We start from the raw sequence: 22,933 nt of genomic DNA, 5'->3' as shown, positions 1-22,933 counted from the left end.
ATTGCTCAACGTTGCTTTCTCATGATATTCTCACACGATAGCCCAATCATCCTTTGCATACCTACAGCTGCGTATCCGAAACATTTCCGTATCTTCAACCGCCAATCCAATAATAATTGAAGCATCCGTGTCTCTCTGCTTCCTTGAGGCATCTGGAGTTTCAGGAACAGGACCTTCAGTGTCATCTCAAACCTTTTTCATAATAAGCTACAGTCTATATTTCCACAACTCGTAGTTATTGCGATACAATTTCTTAATCGCCAAACTTAGATCAGCCATATCGTAAAATATCAATAGAATTACCGAACACACAAATTACAAATTTAAAAAATTTCACAATGCAGGCCCGTAACCTATTGCAAAAATATTAACTTGTCTATATTTGGTATTCAGATTCAATTACAAACGAGACAAATTTTCAGTGTTATAATAAAATGTTTGACAATTTATTATGATAATTAGATGTTTACAATATTCAAAAAGTATATGCAAATGAAAATTAAATATTAATCAAAAAAACATAAAACGTTTCTCCTTCCTTTTACTCTGCTGCTGTGCGACTGACTTTTCCTATGTTCAATAAAATGGGCAATCGTCATGACGGACCGATTCAAGCTCCAATGTGGAAATCTGTTTGTCACTTATAGCAAGCTTGTAAGCGGCTTCAATACTCTGGTCTGGGTTAGCGACTCTTGTATGAACAAAAAGGAATTCTAAATTTGGGAAGAGAAAATAATGTTATAAATATGTTTATATGTGATTTTTGAATGACATGTAAAATTGTGATGGACGAACCATTTGTCCTGCATTTTTCGAAGTTTATTAAAGGTACAAATGGATTGTTGAACTCTAATCCATTACGTATACTTTTGGTTCAGGGACTATGTTGAAGATATGTGTGGGCATGATTTACTCACATCCCTTTTGGAATTTGGTTTGTTAAGGAAATAATTACGATGTTGAGCCATCTTCAGTGCCACTGTTTTCTTTCTCTAAAAACCAAAAACTTCCAGTGACATCAGCAAATGCACATGTTTTTTAGAAAAAATAGCTAAAACCTATTGCAAATACAAATACATGAAGCCCAACAAAACAGCTGTCGTTTGATTAATGTTTGACGGATCTTAATTTGTGAGTTCATGAAAATCCCATATTAAACCTTGCGTACCAATTGTTTGAGATTATTTCTAGAGCTAACGTTGCAGGTTTGAAAACAAGGCTAACGTTAATTTGGGATTTTCAGTTAGAATTCTCAAACCCATCAAAAACATGGCCGGAATAGTGTGGAGCAAGACGATTTTCTAACATGTTTCTTAAGTTGTAGTGAAGTTTATACATTTTTCAAAAGGTCTTTGGTCTCATAAGATGAACAATGCAGAAAACCAAATTGGGAACTAAATTTTTCTACAACTTTTGAGAATTTTCTGTTCTATTGCTTCCTCGGAAAAATTGCCAATTGAAACTTACTGTAATAGTATTGACACTACTCGACTTTTCTTTTCTCTGCTATTCAACCGAAGGCTTCCACAAAATAAATTTAATCTTTATTGCCTATCAATTTGATCGTTGATTGCAATGAAGAATGGTTAACAGTGTGAAAAATTATTAAAAAATATATTTAATAAAAATAAGTAGACATATTTTTTGAAAAAAATGTATAATATTTTAAAAAAGAAATTGTCAAACAAATGAATTTAATTAAATTATTAAAAGAAAGAATTTGTATACAAAATTAGTAATTAAAAAATTAAACTAAAAAAATAATACAAAAAAAAAAAATATATATATATTTAAGTCACATTAAAAACTTTGTAGGGAAATAATCAAATAAATTAATAAATTATTATTGTAAAAGTTTTTAATGACTGTTAAAAAGAATTTATGAGTCAACTGGTAAAGAAGTAAAAAAATTTAAATACTCATAAAACTTGTTAATAAATAGAAAAAGATTTTGATAAAATCTAGTACAGAAGCTTGAAAAAAAGTAATTCGAAAAACAACGTTTTTACTTAGAACTAGTAAAATAAATTAGCAAAGAAAATGTTTAAAAATAACTAGTAAAGAAAACTAATAGCGTTTTCTTTTCTGAAATAAATTGTTGCCTAAGTAAATGCTAAAGCCTAATAGAGTTACTCCTACCCCAGAAAATTTTCAACATTTATAGTGCATACGAAGAACATTTCAACTGACCATATTCACTCATATTAACAGAGTATATGTGGAACTTAAGAGCGAATTGAGAGTTGCACTGCTACACCGCCATTTTATACAGGGTAAAAGTGTAACGCTTTTGCGTTGCGAGCAGGCAACAATTTTCACAAAAGAACGAAATACCCCGTAAAGGCGTTGCCTGTTTTTTAGAATAGAATAACAACCCTTGCGCGGCGTACAAAAAGCGTAACACTTTATCCAGAAAAGAAAACGCTATAAGTATTTTTTTGAAATGAGTATAAACAAGTAAAGGTGTCTAAGTTCGGGTGTAACCGAACATTATATACTCAGTGTGAGCTTCAATTGTACATTTCATTTCAGATAAATTACTTTTCTACATAATACGTGGCACCGCCCGTTTAAAAAAAATGTCTCCCAATTTCCTCTTACAATAAAACTTGATAAGTGCAATATCATTGATTCAAAACTATTTTTTGCTAAGTTATAGCTTATTATTCTAGTCTACGACCCTTTTAAATTTGTTTTATATCTAAGTTGCCGTGGTCTTAAACCGATACCGTCCATTTTTCCTAGAAATGTTACCTGCTATAGGGAAAATTTGTGTACCAAATTTTATTACAATCCGTTAATTTTTCTTCGAGTTATGGCTCCCGAAACATAGAAAATTGGTTAGTCATAAAAGGGGCGGTACCACGCGCATTTTTAAAATTTGAAGTTTTTCTTATTTATTGTTAAAAAAAAAAAAACACTTGAAAAATAAAATACCATTAATGTAAAGCTCATTTTTGCAATGGTATAGCTTATTTTATTCGTCCACGACCCTTTTAAAAATCTTTCATATAAAAGTGGGCGTGGTCCTTAACCGGTGAAGGTAACCTCTCTGCCAAATTTTGTTACGATAGGTTTAACAATATTTGATTTATGATTAATAATATTTGTAAAATTGACTTTATGACAAGTGGGCGGTGCCACGCCTATTTAAAATTTTTTTTTCTAACTTTTATCAAGAGTCTCAATATCAGTCCACACGTCAAATTTCAGTATTCTAGGTGTAATATTTACTCAATAATCTGGTTTTTTGTGTTTTCCAAAATGTTATATATATAAAAAGTGGGCGTGGTTATCATCCGATTTCGCTCATTTTCAATACCTATCTATTCTGGGTCCAGATAAGTGCGTATACCAAATTTGGTGAAGATATCTCACTATTTACTCAAGTTATGGTGTTAACGGACAGACGGGCGGACGGACGGACGGACGGACATGGCTCAATCAAATTTTATTCGATACTGATGATTTTTTTATATGGAAGTCTATATCTATCTCGATTCCTTTATACCTGTACAATTGAACAACCACAGAAATAAAGTGCTAATTTTCTTCGCTCCCCACGCATTTTCTGGATGAATGGGAATAAAAAATAAGATCTGTAAAAAAATCTGGCCATCTGTAGTGAAAAAATTCCATGGATATTTGACCAAAAGGCTAAAAATGCACTAAAAAATTGTATATGTCTTTATTTGCTAATATCTTGTAAACCAGTAATTTTGGGAGAACTAATAAGTACTATTATTTAGATTCGAATCAAGAGTAAATTGCGAGTGTCCTTTCAAGGAATTTTAATAAGTCGAAATTAATATTTTATTTTTTATTTTTTTGTAATGGTCAAATAAAATACATGCAAAATAATGGATTAGATAAGCTATACACCGTTTGGTAGGATATTAACCGCAGTTTCATTTTAACATTGCATTTTAATTTTATTAACATTTTTGCATAAAACTAAGTAAAAATGGTTTTTAATTTCTAAAAACATACAGAATGAGATAATTCAGGGGCAAAGTTCTAATTTTATATGCTAGGTTAAAGTAAAATGGTAAATATTAAGTAAAGAATCAAATTATATAATAATATGAAACGTTTTGAAGTCTATAAAACAATATTAAACATTTTCTTTTGGACAGTTTTTGTTTAAATAATATATAAATTTTTTCTTTGATGTGTTTCGTGACTGCAAGTTTTTGTAATGTTGCGCCACTGCATGCAATAGAAATTGCTTTTGTTCTTCCTGATGAGCTGTATTAAAACGGGTTATTAGTGCTATACCACGTTCTGCTAGTTTTTGCTAATATGTAGTTTTCATTTTCATGCCCAGTGCTTGGATCTATTCTTAAATAATCCGTGTTGATATTAGTCATGCTTTTGTCGAGTAAAGTATTAAAAAACGAATAAATTGATTGGTCTTTCTGCAAAAAATAAAGCACTGTCTTTTGCACTTTTTCTTTTGTTTTGGAATAAAATAACAAAATACACTCAACACCTCTCTTCTGCTGGGAAGCGCATCTGCATTCAAGAATTTCTTTTTCTTTCCTATGTAGAACAATTTGTTTATTTAAGTATTTTCTTATATTTACTAAGTTTCAAAGATTTACTAATTAAGAACACGCTTCTAGATTTGTTTTCCATTGTGCTGCCTTATTCCTTTGTGCCCTTTGTGATAAATTAGTACCGGTTTACTGGCAAAAATAGCTTATCTAATAAATTATTTTTTAAGAATTCGTAAAAAAAAAATCTTTGACTTATGAAAAGTCCTTAAAAGGACACTCGCTGGTAACAAATTTATATGGGCAATTTACTCCTGATACCATTCTAAATAAAAGTCTTTATGTTATTATTTCTCCATAAAATACTTGTTTACGAGATCTTACCCAATAAAGAAATATATGCAAAATTTTTAGTGCATTTTTAGCTGTATCTCGGCCTACCGAGGATGGTCAGTTCTACATCTTCCAAATAAACAAGCAGGCGGAGGATATTTTGTACACCCAGCTTGGCAAAATGTCCGTTGGCACTGGCAAAATTTACATGCGACTCAGGAAAAGAAGTCCCGAGGATAGAAACCCTAACAAGCTAGAGGTGGGGGAAGTCGAAAAGGACCTCAAAAGCCTAAGGGAAAAAGGCAGGTGGAGGTCCCCGACGTCACCACGAAGGTGTTAGAAGAGGACCAACCGCCAAATGGTGCTGTGTCACGAGAGGCTGAAGGGGGCCTCGAATACTCTAAACCAAAAGGACAAGGGGAGGATGACGATGTCACGACGAAGGTGCTGGAGGGGGACAAACAGCCCAATGGTGCTGCGAGACCTACAGATAAACCTCCAACCCAGTAAAGTGGCATCGAGCGAACTCCTACTAACCCTTGAGGAGGGTTCGTTTGACGTGGCGCTGACGTGGCGTTCGTTTGGCGTTTACTACGCGCAAACAGAAGGACGGGTGAGAGCTGTAGTAATGGTAAGGAAACAGCTGCATTCATATATGCTGTCTAATTACACCACTAAGGACCTCGTAGCGGTGGCCGTTGAGCAAAAGAATAAGCAGGCATTTATCCTGGCGTCCTGCTACATGACCCATGCTGCGGAGGTTCCACCGATGTAGTGCAAAAGGCTAGTACAGGAGGAAGGGCTCAAAGGGCGGTTGGTCATAGGCGCAAATGCAAATGCTCACCACAATGCGTGGGGAGGAGCAGATACGAACGAGAGAGGGGAATCTCTATTTTGTTACATCCTGCAAACCAATTTGCAGATAGTCAACAGGGGAAATGTCCCTACATACATTGGTTCAACATCCGGCAATGTTATGGATATTACATTGAGCTCCGAGCGTGATATATCTTCTCCGACCATACGTATATCAGCTTCAGCATCCCCCTAAAGAGGGTAGAGGAGGGAGGAATCTTTAGAAACCCTAGGTCAACGAACTGCACTAAATTCCACAAACATGCAGAAATAAAACTGGGACAACCCAAAGAGGTCGCCAATGTGGAGGAACTGGAGAAGTCGAATGAATTCCTAACAAGGACGCTTATTACTGCGTATAACAAAGTTTGCCCTCTAAGAAGATTCAGAGGAAAATCAACGCCGCCATGGTGGAGCAATGATCTGAGTCTTCTAAGAAGACAGGTAAAATAAATGTTTAAGCTCCCAAAGACTGCGGAAAGCGAAGCGTGTCGAGACGAGTACAGGGATCTCTACAAGCGTGATATTACCAGGGCGAAGAGAAACTCATGGAAAGTTTCTTTACGGACATAGAGTGCTCCAGCGAAACAGCACGGTTGAAAAAAGTCCTAGCAAGGGGAAACATAGTCCAGGGACCAATAAAGAAAGAGAACGGGGAATGGTCACAGAATAGTGAGGAATCCTTGAGGTGCTTCTCGACACACATTTCCCATCGGGAGACGGTTTAGAAGAGATAGCAGACATTACTCACACTTCGATCACGAAGCTAGTAGTGCCGGGCTTGGTGACCGATACCAAGATAGAATGGGAAGTGAAAGCGTTTTATAAGTTCAAATCGCCGAGCCCAGACGGTATATTCCCGGTCATTCTACAAGTTTCAAGTATGGCGGTTATGGAATGGCTTAAAATATTATTCGTTGGGTGCATAAGGCTGAATCATGTACCGCACTCTTGGTGTAGCTTTCCTACCAAAGGAGGGGAGGATCGGTCACGTGTATCAAAGACTATAGACTCATTTCTGCTAAAAACATTTGAGAGGGTGGTAGATGTGTACATAAAGTCCAACGTGGATAAAAAGCTCTCCACAACACAGCATGCGTTGTCGGTATACACCGCATTGCATAGGGTGGTAATAAGCATGGAGAAATCCCTGGAATATAAGGAGTATGCTCTAGGAGTCTTCTTGGACATTGCCGGGGCTTTCAATAATGTTTCTAAATGGGCGATTATGGATGGTCTTAATTACATTAAAGTACATCCTGCCTTAATCAGATGGATCGGCTGCATGTTAAATGCAGAAAGATTACATCACAATGGGAATTATACGAGGCCACGAAATCAGTGGACAGGAGCACGCCGCAGAGAGGGGTGCTATCACCTCTGCTGTGGACGCTGGTCATCAACCAACTGCTCAGGCGATTCGATGAGCGGCCCGTACAACTTACGGCTTACGCAGATGATGTTACAATTGTCATAAGTGGAAAGTGCATTTCAACGATTAGTTCTTTGATGGATCGGGCGCTTCAGAATATTCATACCTGGGCATCTACTGTCGGGTTGAAAGTCAATGCGGAGAAGACGGATATGGTCTTGTTTACAAAGAGGTACAAGGTCCCAAATTGGACCAGGCCTAAGTTAGGAGGGGTGACCTTACAGGAGAAACCTTGCACAAAATATCTAGGAATCATCCTAGACAGTAAGCTGTCATGGAAGCTCAACGTGGAGAAGAGGGTCAAGAAGGAATCAACGGCACTCTATGCATGTAAAAGAATGCTGGGGTGTACGTGGGGCTTATCGCCCTCTCTTTCTCATTGGGTTTTTACAGCGATTGTAAGCCCTATTCTATACTATGGAGTTCTTGTTTGGTGGAAAGCCACACTAAAACCACATACTTCAAAAATTAGAGAGGGTATGCAGACTATCAATGCTTAGCATTACGGGAGCCCTGAAAAAACCCCGACTGCTGCACTGTATGCCATTCTGCACATTCTACCTGTAGACATGGTAGCAAAGAACATAGCATTAACAACCGCAACCAGGCTCGGTGCCTCGGGGCAGCTTGAGCGCCGACTATATGGCCATAGTAGTATAGCGTCATCAATCACAAGACGAACAGACTACCTGATTCCCTATATGCGCTTCGAGGGAGATCTTAAGGCCACAATAGAGGTGGACGGTTGGCGCAAGCGTGCGCAAATGGCGGACGAGGCGATTCATGTGTACACAGATGGTTCCAAAGTAGTGGAAGGAGTAGGGTCTGCGGTATAATGTGCTGATCCGGAAATAAGCAGATCCTACAGGCCGCCGGATTACTGTAGCGTACTACAAGCGGAAGTATTAGCCGTAACCAAAGCAGTAGAAACCCTGGAACAGAATAGCTTAAGCTGTAACCGTGTTAACTTTTATATTGACAGTCAAGCAGAAATTAAGGCAATAATTTCGCATAGCACAGCATCTAAATGCGTGTTAGAGTGTAAGCAATCCCTGGAGAGAATCTGGACAGGGAGAAGCATACATCTATATTGGGTCCCAGGGCATATGGGAATAGATGGGAATGAAAAAGCGGATGAATTAGCTAAAAAGGGCGCATCCCTTGAAGCTTGCTCCGTAGACGTCCCAATTAGACTGGGCAAAATTAAGTGAAGGCGAGAGGTGCACATGATCGACCAAGCAGGAAAGGCGTGGGTTCAAGCGCAGGGCTGTAAAGTGGCGAATATTATGTGCAGGTCTTACAACCTTAGACTAACAAAGTTGCTTCTATCATTAAAAAGAGATGACTGTAGACTCATGACGGGTATTCTGACTGGACACTGCCTTCTGGCATAACATGCCCTTGAATTAGGCTTGGTTAGTGATAGCAGATGTAGGAAGTGCGGGTTGGAGGAGGAAACGATCGAGCACGTTCTGTGCTCGTGCCCTGCACTTGCCAGGCTAAGACTCCAGCTATTAGGAGTGATACAGCTGTCAGATCTAGAAGCAGCAAGTGGCTCAAGTCCTAGGAAGCTTCTAGTATTTGCCAAGAGGACGGAGTTATTCTATAACATAGGTCCTGGTTTTTGATAGGGCTTTTCAGTTTGGTCGTTAAAACAAACTTCTGGTAACACTACGGACTCATTTAGTCTATGTGAGGTCCTCATGGACCGGCCAGTTCAAACTAACCTAACCTAGGTCAAAAGCGCATGGAATATTTTCACTACAGATTTTTTGATAGATCTTGCCTTTTATATGGAGCGAAGAGGATTAGAACTTTACCCCTGAATTACCGTATTCTGTATATTTTTAGAAATTTAATAAAATAATTAAAAAAAAAAATTTTAAGTTAAACGGTTTTATTGAAAACAATACTTACATGAAATAATAATAATACGAAAAACTAGAAAATAATTAGGTAGGTCCTAGGTACTTGTCATCACACTCCTTATCAATCTAGGGCGTTGATCAGACAATTAAATAAAAGCGTTGGGCGCGTGAAATTTCTAAAAATGTAAGGCGTAGCATAAACTGATTAAGGTTCAGTTTGTTTTACTTATGACTATCAATAAAAATATGACGCGTCCAACGCTTTTATTTAATTGTCTGATCAACGCCATAGATTGATAAGGAGTGTGATGACTAGTACCTAGGACCTACCTAATTATTTTCTAGCTTTTCGTATTATTATTATTTCATGTAAGTATTGCTTTCGATAAAACCGTTTAACTTAAAAAATTTTTTTTAAATTATTTTATTTTCAAGTTTTTAGTCATTATTTAATTGCCTATTATTTCTCATTCTATTTAGTTCATTTAGTGACTCATTATTACAAGGACTCTTTCCTGACAATTTGTTACAACCTAAGTCCTCAATACATAATCCTTCCAAAGACTTTACTCGACTCTGCGCCACGTATGCTTGTCCCTCCTCCAACTCCAGAATATTTTGATGTCACTTCTACTGGACTGTATGCAATATTTGTTCCAAATATGAGCCAAATCGGGCATCATAGGTCGCTTTCTATTCATGTATGCATTATGTGTTCCAAATATGGACCAAATCAAATCGGACCACAAATGCGAATTTTGCGCATATCTCGATCCTTGCGCCACCTAGCGGCGATTTTTTTTCACAGGTCGATTTCTGATCTTGCATGTATTATGTGTTCCCAATATGAGCCAAATCGGACCACAAATGCGAATTTCGCGAATATCTCGATCCTTGCGCCACCTAGCGGCGATTTTGTTCTTATTATTGCATTGTCATCGGGTTCTGAACTATATTCCAAGTTTCAAGCTTGTAGCTTATCGGGAAGTTGCTTAAATTTCAATTACAAGATTCGTTCACAACGGCCGTGCGGCCTGCCTGTCAAGTCAAGCTAAATAAAACCGTTTAAAAACCGTTTAAAAACCGTTTTTACTTAATTTTACGCCATGCCACCCTTGCAAAAATGTTAATAAAATTAAAATACAATGTTAAAATGAAACTGCGGTTAATATCCTACCAAACGGTGTATAGCTTATCTAATCCATTATTTTGCATGTATTTTATTTGACCATTACAAAAAAATAAAAAATTAACTTCGACTTATTAAAAGTCCTTGAAGGGACACTCGCAGGCACAATATTTAAATGGGCCTGTTACTCCTGACTCGAATATAAATAAAAGTCCTTATATCATTATTCCTCCTAAAATTACTGGTTTACGAGATATTAGCAAATAAAGACATATACAATTTTTTAGTGCATTTTTAGCCTTTAGGTCAATTTTCCATGGACTTTTTTCACTACAGATGGCCAGATTTTTTTGAAGATCTTATTTTTTATACCCATTCTTTCCGAAAATGCGTGGGGAGTGAAATTATTTGATACTTTTGCAAATCCCATATATTCTGTGGGTGTTCTACTGTACAACCAACCGTTACCCAATCAAAGTTAATACACTCTGTGTGCAAAGCACTCTAAAAAAAAAAAAATAAGTAATTAGTAGGTTAGGTTAGGTTGAACTGGCCGGTCCATGACCTCCAGGACCTCACATAGACTGAATAAGTCCGTAGTTTACCAAACTGAAAAACCCTATCAAAAGTCAGGACCTATGTTATAAAATAACTTCGTCCTCTTGGCAAATACTAGAAGCTTCCTAGGATTTGAGCCACTTGCTGCTTCTAGATCTGACAGCTGTATCACTCCTAATAGCTGGATTCTTAGCCTGGCAAGCGCAGGGCACGAGCACAGAACGTGCTCGATCGTTTCCTCCTCCAGCCCGCACTTCAAACATCTGCTATCACTGACCAAGCCTAATTTAAAGGCATGTGACGCCAGAAAGCAGTGTCCAGCCGGAATACCCGTCATGAGTCTACAGTCCCCCCTTTTTAATTATAGAAGCTACTTTGTTAGTCTAAGGATGTAAGACCTGCACATAATCTTGGACACTTTACAGCCCCGCGCTTGAACCCACGCCTTTCCTGCTTGGTCGATCATGTGCACCTCTCGCCTTCACTTAATTTTGCCCAGTTTAATTTGGACGTCTACGGAGCAAGCTTCAAGAGATGCGCCCTTTTTAGCTAATTCATCCGCTTTTTCATTCCCATCTATTCCCATATGCCCTGGGACCCAATATAGATGTATGCTTTTCCCTGTCCCGATTCTCTCCAGGGACTGCTTATACCCTAACATGCATTTAGATGATGTGGTATGCGAACTTATTGCATTAATTGCTGCTTGACTGTCAATATAAAAGTTAACACGATTGCAGCTTGAGCTATTTTCTTCCAGGTTTTCTATTGCTTTGGTTACGGCTACTATTTCCGCTTGGAAAACGCTACAGTAATCTGGCAGCTTGTAGGATCTGTTTATTTCCGGATCGGCACAGTATACCGCAGACCCTACTCCTTCCACTACTTTGGAACCACCTGTGTACACATGAATCGCCTCGTCCGCCATTTGAGCACCCTTGCGCCAACCGTCCACCTCTATTGTGGCCTTAAGATCGCCCTTGAAGCGCAAATAGGAAATCAGGTAGTCTGCTCGTCTTGTTATGGATGACGCTATACTACTATGGCCGTATGGTCGGCGCTCAAGCTGCCCCGAGGCACAGAGCCTGGTTGCAGTTGTTACCGTTATGTTCTTTGCTACCAGGTCTACAGGTGGAATGTGCAGAATTGCATACAGTGCAGCTGTCGGGGTTGCTTTCAGGGCTCCCGTAATGCTAAGCATTGATAGTCGGCATACCCCCTCTAATTTTTTGAGGTAGGTTGCTTTTTATGTGGCTTTCCACCAAACAAGAACTCTATAGTATAGGATAGGGCTTACAATCGCTGTAAAAACCCAATGAGAAAGAGAGGGTGATAAGTAACAAGGACAAACAAAATTTTACGTAAGAAAATAGAAAACTTGATTTTAATTAGTAAAAGAAGTCAGTGAAAAAACTTTGCAAAATTAATAATAAAAAAATTATGAAAATGTTTCTTAAATAAAATTAAAACAAAAATTGGTAAAAAAAGATTTTTTACTCCATACATTGCACGGCGCTATGGACTCATTCATCCTATTTGACGCCCTCACGGACCGGGCAGGTCAACTATAAATTGCGACACATTTTAAAATACGTGTCCTGTATGTGAGAGAGTTGTGTTAGCGAGTGCTCCTATATCTTTTTTGCTGCCTTTACATTGTCAAAAAACTTAGGATTCGAAAAGGTTTTCACTGGTACTGATTTTCCTCAAATAAAAAAACCGCCTCTCTTTATACTTATATCGCTAAAATGATTTTGCAGACCATTCGCTTTCGGTGACAAACATGCATAATAGGGACCTGGTCTGGCGGCGTTCGGACACAGACACAAATCGAAATGCTTACTCAAAATAAAAATTACTCACCGACGTGTTGTTTCGATGGTAAATTATTGCAGGAATAGGTGATAAAATAGTCTTTGCAATACGTTAGAATTTTGTGGTATACAAAAGGAGCTGCAAAATATAAATAAAAGTTATAGTTTAAATTTCTTAGAAAGATATGATTATAATAACTTACCACCTGGTGCATCTCCTTGAACTTGAAATTGTCCATCCGGAAGGGATGTAAATGTTGCGGTCTGAATCTTTACGCAATCGCTAATAAATGTGAAAAAAAAATGTGTTAAACTGCTATATGTATATATTTTCAAAGTAAACAACAAGAAGAGTATGTGAACGCTACTGTGAGTTGAGAGAGGAAGCGAGACGCCTTTGCAGGAGGAAAATAGCATAGACAGAAAGGCATGAGTACGAGGAGCATGAGTTGTTAGTCACCAGGAATGACGCCTGCAAATTTTAGCAAAAAAATTCGACGATAGACGAAATGTTCTTAGTCCGGGGTGAAATATTGTCAGAATAAAGACGGTGACCTTTTAATCGATGTTCAGAGTGTACTTAGATTATGTACGGAACACTTCTCTGACCTTCCAAATGGAGACAGCGATGTACCTATCGCCCAAGGAAGATGATGACTTTGAGCCCGCAATCGATGAATTTATGGTTCCTCCACCCGACTATGACGAAATCAGAATATCAACAACCAGACTAAAAACAACAAAACCACGGCCGCTGATGGTTTTCCTGCAGAGCTTTTAAAATTCCGCGCCGAGGAGTTGATCAAAGCCGCATGTATCAGCCTTTGTGCAAAATATGATCGAATATGCGAAATATGATCGGACGAGTGCATGCCTGACTCTTGGAATCCAAGTGTTCTTTGCCCAGTCTACACAAAGTGGGATATTGCAAACTTCTGCTTCACACCTGGTGAATCCCCAATCGACCAGATTTTGACTATATGCCAAATCTTGGAAAAAGTCGCGAAAAAAGCATTGACACACATTACCTCTTCGTCAATTTTAAAACCGCCTTCGGCAGCTTGAAAACGAGCAGCCCATATACGTCATTTCTGTATTTGGTTTCCCCGCAAAATTTATATGGCTGTGCAAAATGATGTTGAGCAACACATTCAGCTTAGCTAGAATCCGGAAGGACAGCGGCTCAAAACTAAACAAAATTTCAGACAGCGCGGCTCTCTCCGATGGAAGGATCAGATGGAAAACGGGTTAAATTTCTTTTGGTGTTAAAATTTGCACACGTCAGTCAAATAAGGAATCGACTGGAGTAACTTTTTGGACAGCCAAAGCCGTTAAATCGGTTAAGCACGAATTAAGTTAGTAAAACCTCGAGTTAGTGAATTCAACTTGTAGATTTCATTTGTAGCGACAACGTGTTTTCAAATACCACTAAATTAGTCCATGGATATGTATATCCTCCGGAGATGTGACTAAACTGAGTCAAAACTACAATCTAGCGCCGAAAAAAGTTGTTAACCCTTAAAGCATGTAGGGACAACATGATTTAGTTTTATCGTCCTTAATGCAGCTTCAACACGAAGAGGTTTTGAGTATTCGTTAGATCCCTAACAAATATTTTCGGAACCCTAATCACCAGGGCTGCATGAGCGTTTTTGAGATCAATCATTTCGGCAGACCAGCTCTCCAGTGCAGTGTTTAATTGGCTGATTTGTGGCTTAATTTTTAACTTTACAAGAAATTTACCCCTAACCAGCATATCTAGGTTATCTATGCAGGCAAACACTTGGCAGCAATTGTTTTCGAGGTCCCTGTGTAGAGCATTCTGTACACTGCTTTGGCGTGATTCTGCTCTCACCACTCTCCGCTGCGACAATTCACTTGCATTGAAAATTATAGGTTCGAATTCGGGCCATATATATATAAAGAAAAGTGTAGTCATTTGGGTTGAAAGAAATTTTTTTCAAAACCAAATTTTATAGTTAACTTGTTTTTCTTGTTTCGTTCCCCATGAATTGCACTATAGAAGGCACAAGGCCAAAACCGGTTTGTCTTTAAACCAAACTTTACAAGAAATGGCGGAAAATGGTCCCAATTCAAGTAATTGATGTATATTGGAAAAAATGTCCATCATTCCTTATCAAATTTGATTTGAATACGAACCGGGTTCTGTGCTGTGCCATCTTCAGTGTTATTTTTTGAGAACGAAAAGGGAAACAAATATTTTACCTACGCACTTGGAATTTGAAAAAAGTTTCTTTGACACAAAAGCCTTCCCTTGCACACCCTGTCGAAAAATCAACAACACAAAAAACAACATAAGTTTTACCTAAAACCAAAAACTTTGCCTGCAATTAAAAATACTTACTCTGTATTACTTATTTTGAAGTTTTTTACTTTATGAACCGTTTTAGATTTACGAGTGTATTCAGATTTATAGCAGCGATAATCCCCATCTCTTTTGAAGGGATATCTACTATGCATGTACCATTTACCTTTGAACTGAAAATAATTAAAACATAAGCTTTTAAAATGGCGTTAAAGTCTATGCATAGTACTATAAAATTGCCTAGCTTTATAGAGCTGACACTTAAATAAATTAACTATATAAAACTTAACTGTTAAGCCCTCGCTTGACAAATATTGTATATCTGGACACGAACCATCTCTTAAAACTTCTCCGGTCACCAAACATGATGATGTAAAAAAAATTAAAATTGACAGAGGGGCACTGAAAAAAAGTGAAATTAATTAAAAAATATTAACAATATTTTGTTTTTATATCGGCCTACTGATTTGTAAGATCGCGGGTTTGAATCGAGCTCAAGGCCTAACAATAATTATTTCATCATTATTATTGTTATGATAAATTTTTTCTTAATTGAAAAAATTTTAAATTAGAATAGAAGAAAGAAAAAATTTAGACAACTGCCAAAGCTCGTTGTATAGATCCATTTCGGGAGCTGCTAAATTCCTTCATCGGCAACGTTTAGGCGCCGCTGCTATAACCATTCAGCTATACAGCGGTTGTTTGTTTGTCTTCATTATTTCTACTTCTATTCGGTTCTTGCCAATTGATATGTGGCAACATGCTCACTTTTCTGCATGACGGCAACCCGTTTTGGGCTAATGACAGATTCTTGAATGAACGACGCGCAACACGTTTCAGCAAAAATATCTAAATTTTTTATTTATTAATATTTCATTTATTAGTTGTAAGAGTATTATTTATGTAATAAACTTACGTTGGATCAATAAACGTATAATCTAACGTAACTACAGCAGTATCAATACAATCAAGTACACTAAATTGGTGACCCCAAACTCAAAATGAGCACGCAAACACAAAACTCGAGCACAGAAAACACGGGAACCACATCATAAAGTCTTTCAGAATTTGGTTCAGCATTCAGCGAAAGCCCCGGTGCTATTATCTCATCCACTTGTGCAGATAAATTACCCCCATTCTGGAAAGACAATTGTGCAATATGGTTTATATACAAGTCGAGGCGGCACTCGAAATTGCACAAATTAGCAGCGACATATCACAGTGCCGGTATGTTTTGGTGTACTTGGACAATCCTCCCCCACCATTTGTGGCCGACATTATTAAAGATCCACCAGCTGATAGTAAATTCCAGGCTTTGAAGACTCGACAGCTTGACATATTCGAAGAAAATAGCGAAAGCAAATTAAGACGTTTGTAGTGTAAACAGCCAACAATTGCAATGCCAAAATGTGTAAACCACTTAATGTGCCACCCTGTGACAAAATGCGTCTAAACTTTAGTCAACACAAAGCAGCTCATTTTTTAATTGTTGCTGGTGTGTGTGTCCCGTGCGACTAATCCAAACTTGCATTTAAGCAAATTTGCTGATACTGCATTTCCCACAGACGTCACAAATCAACACAAATATGAAGGTACATATTTGTGTCAATTTGTATGTAGATATGTAGGTATGTAAAGTTTAAAGTAAATATATATGTAAGAATATGTTTAGAACAATTTAGTATAAACTTCAAACACTGGTTTAAGTTATTTACAACCCTTTTATAAGGTGATCCTGCCTATGATTCTGCTGGCTGATTATTCAGTATAAGTTTATTACTGACAAGGATGGCTGATTATTCAGCCTAAGCCCTATAGGGAAACATCACTATAAAATAAAATAGCAAAAAAAAGGATATTCCCGAATCGACAAATCATCGCCAAAGAACCACCTCACATATAATTGCAAATCAACAGCGCGCATAAGAAGTGGAATAATCTGAAATAGCAAAAAAAAAAGGATTTTCCCGGATCGACAAATCATCGCCAACGAACCACATCCCATGCAACTGCAAATCAACAGCGCGTACAAGAAGCACTCTGCAATAAGTTTATAGGGGTTTTGGATAGCCTTTTTTTGCTGTAAAATACATATATTTTTTCCCTCTAAATTATGTTCCCAGATGAGGATATAAAATACCAAGACCAATTTGACCAAATGTTTGATAGTTTAACTGCATTGACTTTGGAATTGACAAAGAAAAATAAAGTAGCCGATGAGATCAGTCAAGGGCCTAAGCCGCTGACAATCGAAGAATATAAAAAAGAAATAGGGTCCAAATAATAGAAGAACCAAAAATTCCAAAGCCAATAAAGTTAAAAAGGAACAGAGGAGGAAAACAATTTAACGTAAGGAAATCCATAGCTAAGCTTGGAAAGAATAAATTTAAGTACAAAAAAGGAAGAAAAAATTAAACTAAAACGAGAAATTAAGGAATTAAGAAATAAAAATAATAAAAAATATAAGCATTAGGGTGTCAATAAGAAAAAAATTTTTTTTTAGAAAGATCAATAGTTAACGTTGTAAACTCAGTCCAAGTAGTAGACCATACTGAGGCACTGGATACCATTAAGGTCATGCTTCTAATAATCTGTGTAGTTAGTTGCATTAAATTGTTTCGGAAGCTCTATTGAACCCATAAAAATTCCTAAAAAAGCGATATGCCAGTCGCGCCCCAATGGGCAAATGGGGAGATATCGTTAAACTATTCATAGAAGAAAAAACGATAGGAGAGAAATCTTACAAATGTATTAATAAAAATACAAAAGTAAAGGCAGAAACGGTAGTAAAGCATCTCAAAATAATAGTTGAAGCATTTAATAAAATAGGAAAAACGATATAACAGTTAAATGGTAAACTAGACGGCAATCGCAAAGCCCAAGCATATCAAATTTTTACTAGCGTTAGAGACAAATTCGGGTCCTCACTGGCAAGATATGATATAGAATTCATAATACCAACGAGATTTGAAAAAGATACAGAAATAGACTTTAGCACATTCCTGCAGGAAACAGCCTCCCGATTTAGAGGAGGAACCAGAAGAAGAACGAAAAGAAGAACAAAAAGAGAAGCAAATAGAAGAACAAAAAGAGGAGCAAATAGAAGACCAAAAAGAGGAACAAAAAGAAATTTTAATTCAGACACCAAACTGCACACACCACTGTAGAATTTACTAGTTCTGCCAGAATTTGACGGTAAGGCAGAAAACTTACAAAACTTCTTGGATGCACTGGATATCCTAAGATAATAAGGGTACCCATGAGGCAATAGCGGTTACGATGATAAAAACAAAGCTGAAAGGAACAGTTAGAAACCTGTTAGGAACAGAAAGCTCAATCGAAGCGATAAAACAAAAACTGAAAATAGAAATTCAAGGTGAATCAGTCGAAGTTTTGACAGCAAATCTCCTGAAAATCCAACAACGCAGTAAAACTGCAAATCAGTACACTGCCGAAATTGAAAAACACACGAAATCGTTGGAAGGAGCATACATATCAGACGGATTAACACCAGGGTTAGCAACCAAGTAATCTACACAATCGGCTGTAAACGCTATGTGTAAAAACTGCTGCAATGACAATGTGAAAACTATTATGAAAGCTGGAACGTTCACTTCAATGAACGAAGCTATATCAAAATTTACCAACAGTTGCACAGAAATAGCTGGAAATCCAAGTACGCTTTTGCATATTCGCCACCAAAATCAATTCCGAGGGAACTTCCGTAGGGGTTACCAAAATAATTACTATAGAAACAATCAGAGGCGCACATTCAACAATTATAACAACAACTATAATAATAATCACAGAGCAAATAAACAAAGATCTGGTCGAAATTTCGGATCGCGAGGATCTAAGCGTAATAATACAAGAGGTGTCAGAAATGTCACTCAACAGGAAAATCAGCAAACTCCACCTCAATAAATAAAAATCTATATATTTTCAATTTACACCTCAATAGCTACATATCTTCCAGAACAACTCTGAATAATTCTATTTCAGCCCTTCTGATCGATACAGGGGCGGATATTTCAATTATAACAACTAAGGAAGGCTAAGTTCGGGTGTAAAGGTGGGCCAGGGGTGACTCTAGAATGTGTTCGTACGATATGGGAATCAAATGAAAGGTGTTAATGAGTATTTTAAAAGGTCGTGGCCCTTAGTTCTATAGGTGGACGCCTTTTCGAGATATCGCCATAAAGGTGGACCAGGGGTGACTATAGAATGTGTTCGTACGATATGGGTATTAAACTAAAGGAACTAATGAGGGTTTTAAAAAGAAGTGGCCCGTAGTTGTATATGTGATCCCGTTTTCGAGATATCAACCAAAATGTGGACCAGGGTGACCCAGAACATCATCTGTCGGGTACCGCTAATTTATTTATATATGTAATACCACGAACAGTATTCCTGCCAAGATTTCAAGTGCTTTTGATTTCGCCCTGCAGAACTTTTTTATTTTCTTCTACTTAATATGGTAGGTGTCACATCCATTTTACAAAGTGTTTTCTAAAGTTATATTTAACGTCAATAAACCAATCAAATTTCCATGTTTCATCCCTTTTTTCGTATTTGGTATAGAGTTATGGCATTTTTTGTAATTTTCGATATCGAGAAAGTGGGCGTGGTTATAGTCGGATTCCGATTTTTATACCAAGATGAAGTGAGTTCAGAAAAGTACGTGGACTAAGTTTAGTAAAGATATATCGATTTTTGCTCAAGTTATCGTCTCAATGGCCGAGCGGCAGGACAGACGGCCGACTGTGTATAAAAACTGGGCGTGGTTACAACCGATTTCGCCCATTTTCACAGAAAACAATTACCATCATAGAATCTATGCCCCTACCAAATTTCATTGGTAAATTTTTGTTCGGCCTATGGTATTAAAAGTATTATATTTGACTTTAAAAAAATGCTTTTTAAAAGTGGGCGTGTTCTTCATCCGATTTTGCTAATTAATTATTTAGTATATATACAGTAATAGTAGTAACGTTCCTGCCAAATTTCATCATGATATCTTCAACGACTGCCAAATTACAGCTTGCAAAACTTTTAAATTACCTTCTTTTAAAAGTGGACGGTGCCACGCCCGTTGTAAAAAATTTTACTAATTTTCTATTCTGCGTCATAAGGTCAACCCATCTGCCAGGTAGGTAGGTTGAACTGGCCGGTCCATGAGGACCTCACATATACTGATTGAGTCCGTAGTGTTACCAGAAGTTTGTTTTAACGACCAAACTGAAAAACCCTATCAAAAACCAGGACCTATGTTATAAAATAACTCCGTCCTCTTGGCAAATACTAGAAGCTTCCTAGGACTTAAGCCACTTGCTGCTTCTAGATCTGACAGCTGTATCACTCCTAATAGCTGGAGTCTTAGCCTGGCAAGTGCAGGGCACGAGCACAGAACGTGCTCGATCGTTTCCTCCTCCAACCCGCACTTCCTACACCTGCTATCACTGACCAAGCCTAATTTAAAGGCATGTGACGCCAGAAGGCAGTGTCCAGTCAGAATACCCGTCATGAGTCTACAGTCCTCTCTTTTTAATGATAGAAGCAACTGTGTTAGTCTAAGGCTGTAAGACCTACACATAATCTTCGACACTTTACAGCCCCGCGCTTGAACCCACGCCTTTTCTGCTTGGTCGATCATGTGCACCTCTCGCCTTCGCTTAATCTCGCCCAATCTAATTGGGACGTCTACGGAGCAAGCTTCAAGGGATGCGCCCTTTTTAGCTAATTCGTCCGCTTTTCATTCCCATCTATTCCCATATGCCCTGGGACCCAATATAGATGTATGCTTCTCCCTGTCCCGATTCTCTCCAGAGACTGCTTACACTCTAACACGCATTTAGATGCTGTGCTATACGAGATTATTGCCTTAATTGCTGCTTGACTGTCAATATAAAAGTTAACACGGTTGCAGCTTAAGCTATTCTCTTCCAGGGTTTCTACTGCTTTGGTTACGGCTAATATTTCCGCTTGGAAAACGCTACAGTAATCCGGCAGCCTGTAGGATCTGCTTAATTCCGGATCAGCGCAGTATACGCAGACCCTACTCCTTCCACTATTTTGGAACCATCGGTGTACACATGTATCGCCTCGTCCGCCATTTGCGCACCCTTGCGCCAACCGTCCACCTCTATTGTGGCCTTAAGATCTCCCTCAAAGTGCAGGTAGGGAATCATGTAGTCTGTTCGTCTTGTGACTGAGGACGCTATACTACTATGGCCATATGGTCGGCGCTCAAGCTGCCCCGAAGCATCGAGCCTGGTTGCGGTCGTTAACGCTTTGTTCTTTGCTACCAGGTCTACAGGTGGAATGTGCAGAATGGCATACAGTGCAGCCGTCGGGGTTGTTTTCAGGGCTCCCGTAATGCAAAGCATCGATAGTCTGCATACCCCCTCTAATTTTTTGAGGTATGTTGTTTTTTGTGTGGCTTTCCACCAAACAAGAACTCCATAGTATAGAATAGGGCTTACAATCGCTGTAAAAACCCAATGAGAAAGAGAGGGCGATAGGCCCCACGTACACCCCAGCATTCTTTTACATGCATAGAGTGCCGTTGAGGCCTTCTTGACCCTCTCCTCCACGTTGAGCTTCCATGACAGCTTACTGTCTAGGATGATTCCTAGATATTTTGTGCAAGGTTTCTCCTGTAAGGTCACCGCTCCTAACTTAGGCCTGGTCCAATTTGGGACCTTGTACCTCTTTGTAAACAAGACCATATCCGTCTTCTCCGCATTGACTTTCAGCCCGACATTAGATGCCCAGGTATGAATATCCCGAAGCGCCCGATCCATCAAAGAACTAATCGTTGGAAGGCATTTTCCACGTATGACAATTGCAACGTCATCTGCGTAAGCCGTAAGTTTTACGGGTCCCTCATCGAATTGCCTGAGCAGTTGGTTGATGACCAGTGTCCACAGCAGAGGTGATAGCACCCCTCCCTGCGGCGTGCCCCTGTCCACTGATTTCGTGGCCTCGTACAATCCCCATTGTGATGTAATCTTTCTGCAATTTAACATGCAGCCGATCCATCTGATTAAGGCAGGATGTACTTTAATGTAATTAAGACCATCCATAATCGCCCATTTTTCAACATTATTGAAAGCCCCGGCAATGTCCAAGAAGACTCCTAGAGCATACCCCTTATATTCCAGAGATTTCTCTATGCTTATTACCACCCTATGCAATGCGGTGTCTACCGACTTGCCTTTGGTGTACGCATGCTGTGTTGTGGAGAGCAGCTTTTCATCCACGTTGGACTTTATGTGCACATCTATCAGCCTCTCAAAGGTTTTGAGCAGAAATGATGTTAAGCTAATGGGTCTATAGTCTTTGGGATACACGTGACCGATCTTCCACGCCTTTGTTAGAAAAGCTACACGAGCAGTTCTCCAAGAGTGCGGTACATGATTCAGTCTTATGCACCCATCGAAAATTATTTTAAGCTATTCCACGACCGCCCTACTTGAGACTTGTAGCATGGCCGGGGATATACCATCTGGGCCCGGCGATTTAAACTTAGAAAACGTCTTCACTGCCCACTCGATCTTGGTATCGGTCACCAAGCCCGGCACCACTAGCTCCGTGATCGAAGTGTGAGTGATGTCTGCTGGTTCTTCTAAACCGTCTCCCGATGGGAAATGTGTATCTAGAAGCACCTCAAGGGATTCCTCACTATCACGTGACCATTCCCCGTTCTCTTTCTTTATTAGTCCCTGGACTATGTTTCCCTTTGCTAGGACTTTTTTCAACCGTGCTGTTTCACTGGAGCACTCTATGTCCGTACAGAAACTTTTCCATGAGTTTCTCTTCGCCCTGGTAATTTCACGCTTGTAGATCCTCAGTAGATCCCTGTACTCGTCCCGACACGCTTCGCTTTCCGCGGTCTTTGCGAGTTTAAACATTTCTTTTACCTGTCTTCTTAGAAGACTCAGCTCATTGCTCCACCATGGCGGCTTTGCTTTTCCTCTGAATCTTCTTAGAGGGCAAGCTTTGTTATACGCAGTTATAAGCGTCCTTGTTAGGAATTCATTCGACTCCTCCAGTTCCTCTACATTAGCAACCTCTTTGGGTTGTCCCAGTTTCGTTTCTACATGTTTCTGGAATTTAGTCC

General features: G+C 38.6%; 1 protein-coding gene across 1 annotated transcript in view; it reads right to left on the bottom strand.

Moving 5' to 3' along the window:
- Positions 1–465: 465 nt before the first annotated feature.
- LOC137241068 (uncharacterized) overlaps positions 466–22,933 on the bottom strand; it is a 45,093-nt gene continuing 22,625 nt past the window's right edge. Inside the window, exons 2-6 of the mRNA XM_067768259.1 lie at positions 15,102–15,213; positions 14,851–14,984; positions 12,689–12,768; positions 12,535–12,624; positions 466–713 (exon numbers count right to left, since the gene is read on the bottom strand). Coding sequence (XP_067624360.1) covers positions 577–713; positions 12,535–12,624; positions 12,689–12,768; positions 14,851–14,984; positions 15,102–15,213 — 553 coding nt within the window. The 3' untranslated portion in view covers positions 466–576. The remainder of the gene's footprint in view (positions 714–12,534; positions 12,625–12,688; positions 12,769–14,850; positions 14,985–15,101; positions 15,214–22,933) is intronic.

Source organism: Eurosta solidaginis, chromosome 2 (assembly GCF_040869045.1).
Source record: "Eurosta solidaginis isolate ZX-2024a chromosome 2, ASM4086904v1, whole genome shotgun sequence".
Taxonomy (NCBI): domain Eukaryota; kingdom Metazoa; phylum Arthropoda; class Insecta; order Diptera; family Tephritidae; genus Eurosta; species Eurosta solidaginis.
The sequence above is the reverse complement of the archived record's forward strand: the minus strand, read 5'-3'. Positions and strand labels throughout refer to the sequence as shown.